This window comes from Anabrus simplex, chromosome 11, assembly GCF_040414725.1.
Source record: "Anabrus simplex isolate iqAnaSimp1 chromosome 11, ASM4041472v1, whole genome shotgun sequence".
NCBI classification, from domain to species: Eukaryota; Metazoa; Arthropoda; class Insecta; order Orthoptera; family Tettigoniidae; genus Anabrus; species Anabrus simplex.
This window is the reverse complement of record NC_090275.1, coordinates 41226213-41239916: the sequence shown is the minus strand read 5'-3', so window position 1 is coordinate 41239916 and position 13704 is coordinate 41226213. Positions and strand designations below refer to the sequence as shown.

Below are 13704 nucleotides of genomic sequence, written 5' to 3'. Positions count from 1 at the left end.
CGAGATGATCGGTCTCTGATAAGCCTTCTGAAAATAGTATGAACTCACGCTCCATAGGTGTGAATTAGTCATGCATTAAATGCCACTATTTAGCAAATGCATAGAGTAATATATTGCATCATGTGCCCGTGCAATTATGCGAAGTGCAATGTTATTTTTATCAAGTAATAAATTAAAATTTGCTAGAATTGTCTCTAAATGAATCTCTAGAAAAGTCACTAGTCACTATCTTTGAAATTCTGTCACTATATTATTGAAATAAACCCCAAATCTAGTGACTAGTCTCTAGAATCGACCAGACTGATGTGGATGAACACGAACATAGCACGCGAGAACGAGAGATTTACAATCTAGATACGCATCGCGATATACAGGTTTCAATATACATCGCACATTCGCGCGCATTTCTCATAATATACGTCGATATTTCATTTGAAAGCGGCCAATGAGCTAAGGACATTCAGCCACTGGCGTACAATGCTGAAATGACCGAATTTCAAAACAAATGTTTGAAGTTCACAAAAAACTAAGCTAAAATCGGGAGAAATAATACAATAATCGGGAGGCGGGAAAAACTGTCGAAAATCGTGAGTCTCTCGCCTAAATCGGGAAAGTTGGCAGGTATGATTAGGTGCATCAGTCTCAAATTGCCAATATATGCAAATTACTAGATTCATACAAAATCACACCCTTACAGTTCAGCAGCTTTATCAGGCAGTACTTAAATCGATCAATGAATTTTCAGAAGAGGTGTCAGAAAATTCAATATACTTTTCATCACTTAAAGCTGCATGAAGTGATATAACACATCAGTCAGTTCACTTTGTACTTGAAATTAAGAACAGTAGGACCTAGATATGTACCTGCTTGTTGTACTGCATGATACCAATGCATGGGAACACCCACGCACATGACGCTGGGAGGATTTCCCCATCAGCAAAACCAAGCCACTGGAGGATTTGAGCTTTCTCTACATCTGACTGGCCTCGGAGCTGGTTGTTGGCCACTGTACAAAAGGATGAAATACAATAAAGCAGAGTAGAAAAGAGGTTGCATTGACAGTACTGACTTCCAAGACAGACCAATTTATATAACAATTACACTTGAGAAGTACACATTATACTATATGTGAAGCCAATAACTTGATACATAAAACTTTTAAATTAGAAATTAAGATTTCAACTTGCAATTATTCACCAAGGGACAAAGCCACTGTAACTACTGAAAAGTCATACCTCCCAAAATATACCCACCATTATGGATTGTAAAGTTTACAAGGTACAGAACATGGTAAAGAAAGTACAGATTTAAGGGTAAGTACAATGTTAGTTCTAAGTCAAACACTAAGGACAAATCAATAAATAAATTAAGGCTCAGTCGAGCACAACGCAACTTGCTTGTAGGGGGATAAAAACATTCACTAGCAAATATCAAAGGTCCACCAACCACTAAAAGTTGCTATTTCTAAGAATTCTAAGTCGTCCAGCAGATTATCAGGTTATACTTGTATCATTCAAGAAATTTTCAGAAGAGGTGTCAGAAATTACAAGTATTATTCATCATGTAAACTGCAAGACAAATCTTTCCTGTAAGTTCTGTAATATAATCCTGAAAAAACTGATTACCTGAGAGTTACCCATTCAAATTAACTTATTGATGTATTTAAAAATAATTTTTAATCTCAAAATACTGGATGCTCACAAAGGAATTTTGGCTGGTACAATGCCAGAGCATATATTAAGAGACAAAGTACATGAATTATATCCCATCTACTTGTTTGAGTAATCCAGCTGGCACTGTCACAATTTTTTTTTAAACCTGCCAACATGATGAAACATTGTAGTTCAGATATTGCCACCTGCCATGATGAACTGTACAGCACTGTACATGCAGGGGTGAGATACAATACGGAAGCCAAGCGTGTAAAAAAATTTAAGCACCGTATTTATTCGCAATTAAACGCTTTTACAGGCAAAAAATGTAGGTGGGGGGAATTGAACATGTAAACATTCTACACTATTCTTTAACAAACCTATGAATGTATTTTGGCTATTTTCGTTGCAAGGCAGTTTCTAAATGTAAAAAGACAAATGGTGAACACTACTTTTAGGCCTACATATAATGTAAATGTAGTACCTTTTAGTTATTCATATCTCGTCATTCACTTCCTCATTAATTCTTCTGATAAGGTTGACGCCAGGAAGGGCATACGGTCATAACTTGCTACGAAGATTCGTCTCTTCATACTCTACCCCGTAGAGAAAAGGGATATGGGTATCGAATTATATTATGCAATATTGGTACCATGGCCAGTCATTTGTGTGTCAGCTGAGCAGTACGCCTACAAGACAGTAAACTGGATCACTGCTTTCATTTGAATTATAGTAGTTTCATGCCGCCGACTTCCCTGTCACCAGCATGTCGCCAATCCAAGTGACGACATCTTCCATGCAATCTAATCAGCCATGCACTGCAAGCGAGCATTCGAGATCAGTCTTTTTGAAACTTCTAAAATTAGTTTTGTTCCCCACTATAGATTCCAAACAGTGAGAATCTATTGCCAAACAGTTTCTGCAGATGGTCTCTGAAATTCCCAGTTGGTGTATCGTAGCAGAAGCCCGCCCTTCCGAATAATGCCGTGCTATAGAAAGCGTGCCAGATCACCAGCTGATAAGCAGCGTATGTTACGAGTTGTACTTCCGAATGTAATACGTAGTAGCTGGAAGCATTCTTAGGCCCCATTCACAATGCAAACGTAACCGTAAACTTGACGTAACATTACCGTAAAATTTGTGGTATTTACAATGAAGGAACGTAACAGGAGTTAATTTGAAATAATAATTGATAATCGATACTAAAAAACTGCGTTAACCTAAGAACTCCTGTTTCACTGAATTTTGTTGCAATAAGTTATATTTTTTGCTCTGCAAATTGATGTAAATATTGTATATTTGTGCTATTTTGTTTCCGTCTAGGCCCTCTTTTGTTTGTTTTTTCATTTGCGCTTTCATTATGTTTTTTAGCATTTTTGCAACTCATATTATGTAAATTATTCCAACCCCCCTAATTTTTTCACTGAAGATGGCTCAAACGAGCCGAAACATGTCTGAACTTGTTTACTCCGTCTAATGACGGAATATATGATGTATTGAATAGGAGGATACTTTCATTTTTCGCCATTGTAAAGTGAAAACCGTCAATACGGAATGATTCTAATATCTTGTAATGAAAGAAGTCATATCGTGCATAACACACAATGTTTACCTCTGCTCTGATTGGCTGGTTCTTAAAGTTAACGTAAAATTAACCGCAAGAGCTTGGAGTTTGCAATCCCTTAATTTTACGGACTCGCAGTTAAGTTTACGTCGGCGCATTGTGAATGGTTCCATTAGATAAGAAGGCCGCTAACTTCTAAGTTAACATTAATTTTAATTTTACGTTATGTTTGCATTGTGAACGGAGATTCAAGGTTAACTGCGGCGTTGAAAGCCAGACCCTTATTTTTAAGCATATTTCAGGCTTGCTCTCTGCATTTATCACATCGAGATTGACCTAAACAGCTGTAAATGAAATGAGAGAGACTGCATTATTTAGGTTAGGTATGCTATCAAGTGCCAGGATAGTGTCAAGTTCCACGACAGAATAAAAATGAATAACAGGAAAGTTTGCTGCATTTATGAATATCTACAGGTGTGGCGGTATGGTTGATTGCTTTCCTCGTTTTAATGTTACAATTGTACTGTCCATCCTGTTTATTAAAATCATTACTTTGTCATCAACTTCGAAACTACACACGTATCGCTTCACTATGTCCACTGTCTCCATCACTTTTGATACCGTTGGAACTGGCGCCCCTTTCATCCTTGCAATGATGCTTTTCCCATCTACTATTAAAGTATTTTGTCCATTGTCATCGTTTCACACACTAACACAGTCATTAACATTTACGTATGTTTTGAAAGAGACCCCTCCTGTTATTCGGCACCATTCTTCATTCAGAAAAATCAAGCATGACATCAGTGCGAACACAACAAAAACCAGCTGCATTGAAGCAGTTCCAAATTGTGTTTTGCTCCAAAGAATCCCAGGCAGCCTTACTGAAATGCATGGCATCTACTAATTCTTTTCGTCTATTCCACTGCATTGATATTTAGAAATTTCATGAACCGTACTGAAGTGCGATTACAATAATTGAAATTATTAGGGGTCCTCCTATTCAATACAAAGACATTTATTAATGTGAAGTGATCAAGTCTTCACATGAGGTACTAGTTACCGCACTTAACTCGTGCCACCAGCCACCGAGTCAAATCAGGCAAACAAAAACTACTTTAAAACAATTTTAAAACACTGTAACACCTGCATAGATGAATATTAAAATATGGTATATGATACAGCACTTTAGTATAAAAATCCTTTTAAAAAGATAATTACTCCGTTGTTTTATACACTTGGTTCGTTCAGCTTACTGCAGAGTTGAAATGTCATGTAAAGTTGAGGCTAGTCTTTTTCTTAGCACTCGCAGGAGCAATTATAGATAATTATATCATTGCCTTAATGATATAATAGGAAGGCCTTCTTTGTGGGATGTCCCATCGAAGGAATAGAGATATAAAAGCGAGGAAAGCCGACAGTTTCCAGGAACTAGAAATTATAATTGCTCCCGCGAGTGCACTGAAAAAACTAGCCTCCCTCCGCTCCCAGTAGTCGAGAATTGCAAAAGTTCAGAAAAGTCTGCAGTCAGGGACAGGAGTGGACGAAGTTTATATTCTGCGGAAACACAGAGCTATCCCAAGACGCAGATGAGGTGGACTAGCTGCTCGTAACTGTGTCTCCTCCTTTCTTATGATAGGAAGTAGTTTTCTAGTGTCAAAAATTTCATTTAGGTTTTGTATTGAATTGAGATTTACATGCAAAATTGTTAGGTATGGGGATCCACCTATTCAATACAAGAAATAGTGATGACCATCATTGAATGTAAGGAAGTAGTTTGAGAACTACATTAAAATCATGCTCAGGCATTTTCAGAAAGTTTTAAAATCCAAATCTGTCTTCTACTTTTAGTTCATTTAGAACGTCATCCACATTGTGCCTTTTATTGTGATATTGTCGTACCCATGCTCGTTTCCTTCGTTCAAGAACTTGTACGAAGCAACAGTGTCAATAACAAAGGTCAAATCCCCTTCATCAGAGTATTGTCTTTGTTTGAAAAAACAAGACACCACCTGAATTCATTACCACAAACTGATATGATGAACTACCTGTATACTGTATAAACAAAGGAAGTCAAGTTTTATAATGTTATTTGCTTTATGTCCCACTAAGTTACTTTTATAGTTTTTAGGAGACAGAGGTGCCAGAATTTTGTCCCTTAGGAGTTCTTTAACCTGTCCGTAAACCCACCGACACTAGGCGTATTTGAGTACCTTCAAATACCATCGGACTGAGCCAAGATCGAACCTGCCAAGTTGGGGTCAGAAGATCAGCGCCTCAACCGCCTGAGCCACCCAGCCTGGTGAAGTCAAGCTTAACTTGTTTAGAAGTGTGGACACAATGTTAAATGAAACAGTAATTAACATTTAACAGTTAACATGTTGATGGTGTCACCAGTTAACATTTAACATGCTGTTTTAAAATGTTAATCAGTGGAGACCAGCCATAACACTGTGTTCGAAACAGACCTTTAGACAGTCACTTAACCTTGGCCGAAGTGGCGCTTTCTGAATCGACGCTGCTCGATTGATACTTGTTGGTAGTTACAAGAAGATTCATAATTTTGGAGTGGAACAGAAATCAAATTCATAGTAGGCCTATTTAATGAGCAATACCAATGTGTCTGATAGTACAGGGTCTTTTTTATGGCTTGCTCCGTGTGTCAGGGGAACACGCACGGAAGGCGATAACCGGGCGACTTATTTGCCAAGAAATATATATCTCTCTGAGTGATGCTGCGGAGCAAGCTAAAAAAAAGACCCTGTAGAAGTGAAGACTACCACAACAGAATTCGAGACCATGTTTTAAACAACAATTGAATGACAATCGCTCTAATACTGTTCAATACGAATCAATGTGAAGGTAGAACGCAGCTGTTCGACTCGACAAGTGACAAAGTCTGTCAATGCTCCAGGGCATATTCCAATGTTTACAACACAAAATGCATGGTGCCAGCTGTTTGTAAGGGTAATCCTCACACGCACTGCATCACTAACATACGCACATGTCCAACTGGACTCACAAATGCACAAGGACTGACTAAAATATTGAATGAAGAATGTAAAAATTTGAACATAAGTGGGAGAGCGAAAAAGTACTATTTACAAGCTGACAGAGAAATTCGAGTCTGTAAGAGCTGCGCTGTAAAACGTGGCACAAATGAATCGTATGCTCTGGCCCAGCAGTGTAGGTGGCAACGCGTCCGCCCATCACCCGGTGGCCCAAAGTCAATTCCCGGCCGGGTCAGGGTTTTTTAAAGCAGTATCCCTGGTCTGGGGACTGGGTGTTTGTGTCGTCCATAACATTCCTTTCCTCACATCCGCCATTTACATAATACACGCAGGTTCCTCACATGTTGCTAGTAGAGGCAAAAAATCTTCATAGATTGACGCCCCGAACAAATGGCATTTTTAAAAAGTTAAACGAGGAGCGTAGTTTCGCGCAATAATAGCGACGCGTTATAAAGTCCTGCAAAAATGCTTGTTCATTTCTCCTGTACCAAGTTTAAACTACGCGCTTGTAATTCAATCTGAAGTTCTCCGGAGGCACTGAATGAAAGCAGCCAGAACCTCCGCTCCATTAACAGCGCTAGTTCAGCTGATGTTACTACCATCACAATCAAACCCTCTCGCTCTGCGCTAGGCCCTGTACAGGAATCACGAGAGCATTAGCATATTAAATAACGTTCATATTATTCCAAGGTGCCTCAACAGTAATTAATTTGGCTCAAATATCGTAAGACATACTCGTTTGCCTTCCCCTCGATCTCCGGACGGTCCTTATATCATAGAAATGTCCGTTGACCTCAACAATGAATGGCCTGCTCAACATTTCGGGTTCAAATTCAGGTGAGGATGGGAACAGTATCTAAGAGCATGCTTTTCTTTACATTAAAAAAAAAGTGAAATCAGTCTGACCTTGTCGTAGGTATCGGCGCAATTTAAGATGAGAGTTGTGATCGGCAAAAGTCCATCCAACTTGTCGTTTTACATGGCTTAATTTTGCAATCATGTCATGGGGTCTCTTCTCACTGAAATCCGAACCTTAGGGCAGTTTTCCCTGGTGTTGATAACCCGTCATGTGGTGGTCGTTTACCATACCTGGGATTGGCTTAAACAGAAAGCGTGTACTGGTTGCCGTAGTAACTGACAACTGGAACTACCATGCTGCGAACGGTAAAACTTCCGCAAGCGGGCCGGGCATGGCGTGCCTCGCACTCCGCTCGCTGTACACACGGAGGCTTCGCGGCGGGTGATGCTGTCACCAACTGTTGAGAAAATGTGATGGTATGTTACAACCACTAAATTAACTTTTTTCTTGCCATGCGGGCAGTATGCGCCGCGGCGATAGTGAAGAGCCCCGAACGGGGCCACTGTTCTCATGACAGAGCTTGGCCTGGATTTACAAAGATAGGTTACAGCTACTAAATTACATTTTTTCCTTGACGAGCGAGTGTTTTTATTTTGCGCGGGTTGGTGTGGCGCACAAGCGAACTCTAGCGGGAAAAAAGTTACATAGACTTCTTCACAGCTGATCGGAGCTGGCCAATGGGAGTAAAGATAATGGTGGCAATTTCTTCTTTCATGTTGTCTTTCTTTCAATTTTCCTATATAAGAAAGAATGTCTTTTGGGGCGGGATGGTGGGATTATAGCAATCGTAGATGAAGGATCCCTCCTCTCTGGTACTCCAGGTATTGTAAAACGTTCCTTTTCAGTCTTTACTTGGTAAAGCTTCCGTACGCGGTGTGCAAAAGTGAGGTTAGACATCCAACATGGCGTGACACGGGCGACGTCACGTAACACTCGGGAGGCTTGCCAACTTACGCATTCTTAGTGATAAGACCAGAGCTTGGCCTGGATTTGCAAAGATAGGTTAGAGCTGCTAAATTACATTTTTTTCTTGCTGTGCGGGCAGTATGCGCCGCGGCCATAGTTAAGAGCCTCTCGAAGGGAGTGTGGCCCCCGCTGTTCTCATGACAGAGCTTGGCCTGGATTTGCAAAGATAGGTTACAGCGAGTTAAAATTCATGGTTCTCTTACTTTTAGCGAATATGGCAGCCCTGTACTTGCACACGATGCGAGCTCTGTCGGAGACATTAGAAAGCTTGTCCGGCGAATAGGAACTCTTCGCGAATATTAGCCGGCCAATAGGAACACAGCACATGGTCGCTATCATCTCATTTACACAGTCTCGGTTTTAATTCTTCTATATAAGTAAGAATACTTTTTGGGGCGGGATGGTGGGTTTCTAGCAAGCATGAAGGATGGATCTCTCCTTTCTGCTACTTAAGGTATAGTTGCACTTCATTCTTATATGATTTTTATCATCCCTAAGTCTGCACACCGGGTACGGAAGCGGCACCCTTTACTTTACTAATGATTACCAATGCCCGCTTGCGGAAGCGCCACCCTGCGAACTGTCAGGGCACGCAAGTTGTTTAAATAGAACTATAATCACAAATTGTGCAAAACAACGCTGTTTCATCAACCATGGTATCTGTATAAATTGTCTACAATTGCGTAAACATTACCATGCACTGATATGTAAGCAGTGTTCATGATCACTGACCCAGTTTTACACTGAAATATGACTATTTTAATCATCACTTGGCCATAAGTGCAATAATTATTTCATTCATTAACATGTAGTTTTCGAAGTACAACTTGTAAAAGAGGGTTTCTACAGCAGCAACTGAGCTCGTCCCAACTCGAAGCAAGAGAAATTAATGATAATCCTCCCATTCGTCGAGCGGAGGCTCACAATTATGAAATAACCCAAGATTTGAAAATCTATGTAGGGATATATAGCATCTGTGAAGTGAGAGTTCAGGAAAAAAAAAAAAAATTAACTCACCATAATATGCAATAGCGTTGCTTTCAGTCAAGTAATGGCCGTCTCCAGTTTCAAATGCAGGAACCTAGAATAAGAATAAAACTCAAAATAGGTATTTTGGGCGAGAATAAACGACGAATATGTTAATAGGCAATTGGTAATTCAGAAGACGATTATATCCTCAGATACATTTCGGAAGACCGTCGTCAAATTCATCACTTAATTCAAACTAATAAAATTAGTACCAACCTAAGATTGAAAATACTGCAAGCAATTAACTGTATTGACAGATTACAAAACTTCAGTGGAAGAACAACCGTCAACACGTATTCAAATTCATCCGGCGTGGCCATGCTTTCTGAACAGGCGACATGGGAAAAAAAAATCGAAATGCACGAAATATAGGATAGAAAAATACAATACCTTGCCCAAAGGGAACTTCTTTAGAAAAGTTTCAGTCTTATTAGTTTCTCCGAAAACGAATCCCGGAGCGATTTTCACATTGCTGCCAGCATACTGGGCTGCTATCAGGACCTTGTAAGCCCGAAAATTCTCAGGGTAGGTGTAAAGAGTCTAGAAAAATAAATATATAAATATAATTCACCACAACTTCTAGACCATCCTAGCATATCGGTATCAAATCTCAATACATGATGCTCTCTATAAAACTCAATAACCAAGAATTAATAAATTCTCACCCCTGACGCCATTGTCGTGGACTGCGGAAGAGGAAGTTGACAGCTGCCTGTTTAAAGAGAAAATGGACGCCAAGAAGGGTGTGCTCCTGCGATCTATTGTCCATGCGGAGAAATCAAACGTTCAATCCAGCACAGGGCGCATGCGTTCAGGCGTATTTTCGACCCAGACCTTATCAATGACTGTATATGCTATAGATTTATACGGATATGAGATTCATTCTTATTACAACATTTGAAATGTTTTTCAAATAATATTGTCCCTAATTATTCATATTTTAAAACAGTAGGAGAGAGCTCCATTACTTTATTGGATCATTTAAACGAAATATAAAGATTGGTTGTATAAAAGAGGCACTTGTTCCGGGGTTTATTTTTGAGGCATAGCACATCTAAATACAATGCAATCTAAGGACCAGATGATATACGAATCTCCAGCGAATATTTTGACACTGTGTAGGATATAAGTTAAAAAGGGAACTAGAGCTACCATGGTAGGGTAAAATACACATTAATTAGTGTAAAGTTTAAAATTGTGCGTAAGAAAGTGTTTTATTGGTTCTCACCCTTGCTTTTTGAGCTTGAATAAATGTCGTTCCATGTATCCATTTGCCTCAATAGTGTTGTCGAGTCAACTTTGGATAATACAGCAGTTATTCTTTTTTCAGAATTTCTTCTTTCCCATGTTTTTGTGCCTTTTACTTCATGTACTTGCATGTTATTTAATTTCAGGGTAATGAAAGTTCACTGCCGATGGAGCTTTGCTCCAACTGTGAGTACTTAAATCCATTATAATTTAGTATATTCTGTACCATCTTGCCTTCCTATGACCTATTTTGCATTTTAACGATGTTATTTTGTGTTTTACAGTTGATGCAGATGAAATTCGAAGACTGGGAAAGCGATTTAGGAAACTTGACCTAGATAATTCAGGATCACTGAGTATTGATGAATTTATGTCATTACCAGAATTACAACAAAACCCTCTAGTCCAGCGTGTTATTGATATATTTGACGCCGATGGGAACGGAGAAGTCGATTTTAAAGGTAGAATTGTTATTCCTAAATGTATATAGTTCAGTTTTACTGTCTGGTAAGGAGTTCAGTTTGGTATTTTCTTGTTTTTCTTCCAGAATTCATTCAAGGAGTCTCCCAGTTTAGTGTTAAAGGTGATAAGGAATCTAAGCTGAGGTTTGCATTCAGAATCTATGATATGGATAATGATGGTTACATCTCCAATGGAGAACTATTTCAGGTACCAATATGAAAATATTGTTTTATTGTATTGGAGGAACATTCTTTTCATGGCATATATTGATGTGTGATAAAACTAAATTTGTATCCTTTCTTCAGGTTTTGAAGATGATGGTTGGGAATAACTTGAAAGACACGCAACTTCAACAGATTGTAGATAAGACTATATTGTTTGCAGACAAAGATGAAGATGGAAAAATAAATTTTGAAGAATTCTGTTCTGTAAGTAGACTTGTATATATTTATAAAGAGAATTGCTTTGCTACTTTCACAGATTGTACTTTTATGCAGTTGGTTGATGAATCAAATTCTGGCCCAGTAGGTTGGCTTGAATGTGAAAGGATCAGGAGTTATTGTCGTATTTGAAAAATCTCCTACCATCCCTGTTTTGTCCTCCACTTAAAGTGAAAATGGGTACTGTTTTTGCATGGCCACCAACTTACACAAGTATACTTGGGGACAAAACATGACGGCCTCAGTTCCTGGAAGTGAGCTGGAAGCCAGCAGTAGTCACACCCTGCTGAGTTAACAAGTTCTAAGTGATCCTTGTTTGGTATGGAGAAGTTGCCAAACCACTTTCATTCATACTCTCTTCAGTCTTTACTCTATCTTCGTGTTGAATTCAGTAGGCGATTTGGCAACTCCGGCTACTATAGATGTAGTAAATCGTATAAGCCGCTATTAGACACCAGGCTGCCGCTGCAGAGTAGTGTTGTGAGGCGAGGTCATCATGTTTTGTCCCAAAGTATATGTGTCATACTAAACTAGTCTACTTGAAAATAAAAGTCCTGCTAAATGGGAGCAGGTGGTAATAGGTTAGACTTAAGGGGGTGCTCGGCAACTCTATAGTCGTGAACCTCTGGCTCTATAGAGTAGATAGACCAGGGAATTCTTTGTTGTGATTTGTGCTGAATTTCTCGCAGACGTGGTTGCGTGGTGCACAAAGCTAAGTCCCTCCAGGTTAGGGCCAAAGGTAAATTACTTTTTCTTGCCCATGTGGGCAGTATGTGCTGTGGCAATAGGAAAGAGCCTCTTGAAGGGAGTGTGGTCCCAAAGCGGTCACCGTTCTCATGACAGATTGGCCTGGATATGCAAAGATAGGGCACATAATGGTACGTTGTTTTCTTTACAGGTTGCATTTCTGTTCTTACTGTGTGCAAGTTGATAACCTAATGTATTTGTCGTGATTACTGGGAATGACTTCATATGAGATTCCATCTATCAATGGAAATGCTAGTGCATGCTTGAGCAGTGGAGAATGGCACTTGCTACATTAATTAATGGCTGACTGCATGCCACCCAATACTCACTACATTCAGCTAGGCGCAGAATGTCTGTCGTTTGTTTACTTCTCGTAGAGTACGTTGTTGGGTGGTCAACAATGCTGCCACACTGTTTACTTAGGATCTAAGATCATCCTGTAACTGAATTAATTTATCAATCTGGCTAGTGACAAAGCTGTAGGACTGTGACCAAGCAAAGCGGATCTGGGAGCATAAGTCCCCAGGTCAGGGCTGCAAAGGGGCTTTTAAATCTCTAGCGTTCTGTAGGGTGATAGCAGCGCATTCTATGCTGCACATTGACTAAAGGCTGAATTAATTTATAATTCGGGTCACTAAGTGTTTGTTTTGGATTGGTTAGATCCTCCAGCTGGTGACAAAACCATTGGACTGTGACCAAGCAAAGGAGGTCTGAATTAGTGATGGGCAGTCCGATACATGGTCTGAAGATTTCTCAAGACTAGCGCATTCCCTGTTTCTTGTGAGAAATTTCGAGAGATCTCGAGAGCGTTGTCCCCGCATTATGTGGCGAGCAGCGTGTCGTAGGTCTACAGGTTCTCGGAGCTGAATGTTGTTTTGCAGAGTATGCAAATAGCCAATCACGGCCCTTCTCCATTCTGTAAATATGTGTCAACAAGTGACTAGGGCGTTCATTTTTTCATTTCTACAGAGGTTTTTTTGATGCAGTAAAACATAATTATAAAGCATATACATTCTAGCAAGGTATGCAGTGGTAAGTATATGAATAAGTTCCGGTGGGCTAAATACAGAAACCGAAGTCAACAGTAATTACACGTACTTGGATTCTAAAGGAGTGCATTGACCGGGCGAGTTGGCCGTGCGGTTAGGGTTTCACGGCAGAGTCCTGCAGAGAGGCCCAGCTCATGAGCTGCTTCGGCAGTAGGCTGCAATGGGCTTTGAAAGGCTCGAACATAAGAAGCCCGTGACGTCATCGCACGGGCCGGTCTGGGCCAGTGCTCTGTCATTCATATGTGGAGAGCCAAGAATAGCGCTGTGGTAGTTTTATGGGCTGACTGCTTCAATGTGTACAATGTGCTGCGTGTCAGCGGAGCGCGTTGCATTATGGTCGAGTGGAACCGATCAAATTTGCTGTGGTTTTCAGTGTGACTTCTCCGTCTATCCTGTTATCGGAAACGAATGTGGACTGTAGATCCTAAAGAAAGGAATCCGTGGCAAAGAATCGTGAAGTAAAAAAAAGGAACAAACGAACTAAAAACTGTACAATACAAGACTTCTGAACCAGATCCTAAACTTAAGTCGTATTTGGTTGGTATTCAAGCCTGCAGTTGAGGGTGATTGGAAAGACATTTTGTGTGCTGTACGATCTGCAGTAAACTTTATGTACACACTAGCAGTTACCCGCGGCTTCTCACATGGATTTCGTAATTTGATAAAAGTAATCTTTCCCC

At 39.9% G+C, this 13704-nt stretch overlaps 2 protein-coding genes across 3 annotated transcripts in view; one reads left to right on the top strand and one right to left on the bottom strand.

Annotated features, from left to right (window-relative positions):
- The window catches only part of eEF1gamma (elongation factor 1-gamma), a 72553-nt gene extending 62719 nt beyond the window's left edge, over nt 1-9834 (bottom strand). For both annotated transcript variants that reach the window (XR_010861244.1, XM_067155648.1), the window contains exons 1-4: nt 9744-9834; nt 9469-9618; nt 9067-9130; nt 864-1006 (exon numbers count right to left, since the gene is read on the bottom strand). Coding sequence is in view for 1 of the 2 variants with exons in the window: in XM_067155648.1 (XP_067011749.1) it covers nt 864-1006; nt 9067-9130; nt 9469-9618; nt 9744-9755 (369 nt within the window). In the remaining variant the exon portion in view is untranslated. The remainder of the gene's footprint in view (nt 1-863; nt 1007-9066; nt 9131-9468; nt 9619-9743) is intronic.
- Nucleotides 9835-10149: 315 nt separating this feature from the next.
- Nucleotides 10150-13704, top strand: part of LOC136883377 (calcineurin subunit B type 2) — a 35464-nt gene continuing 31909 nt past the window's right edge. Inside the window, exons 1-5 of the mRNA XM_067155650.2 lie at nt 10150-10234; nt 10473-10512; nt 10611-10787; nt 10874-10995; nt 11094-11216. Coding sequence (XP_067011751.1) covers nt 10232-10234; nt 10473-10512; nt 10611-10787; nt 10874-10995; nt 11094-11216 — 465 coding nt within the window. The 5' untranslated portion in view covers nt 10150-10231. The remainder of the gene's footprint in view (nt 10235-10472; nt 10513-10610; nt 10788-10873; nt 10996-11093; nt 11217-13704) is intronic.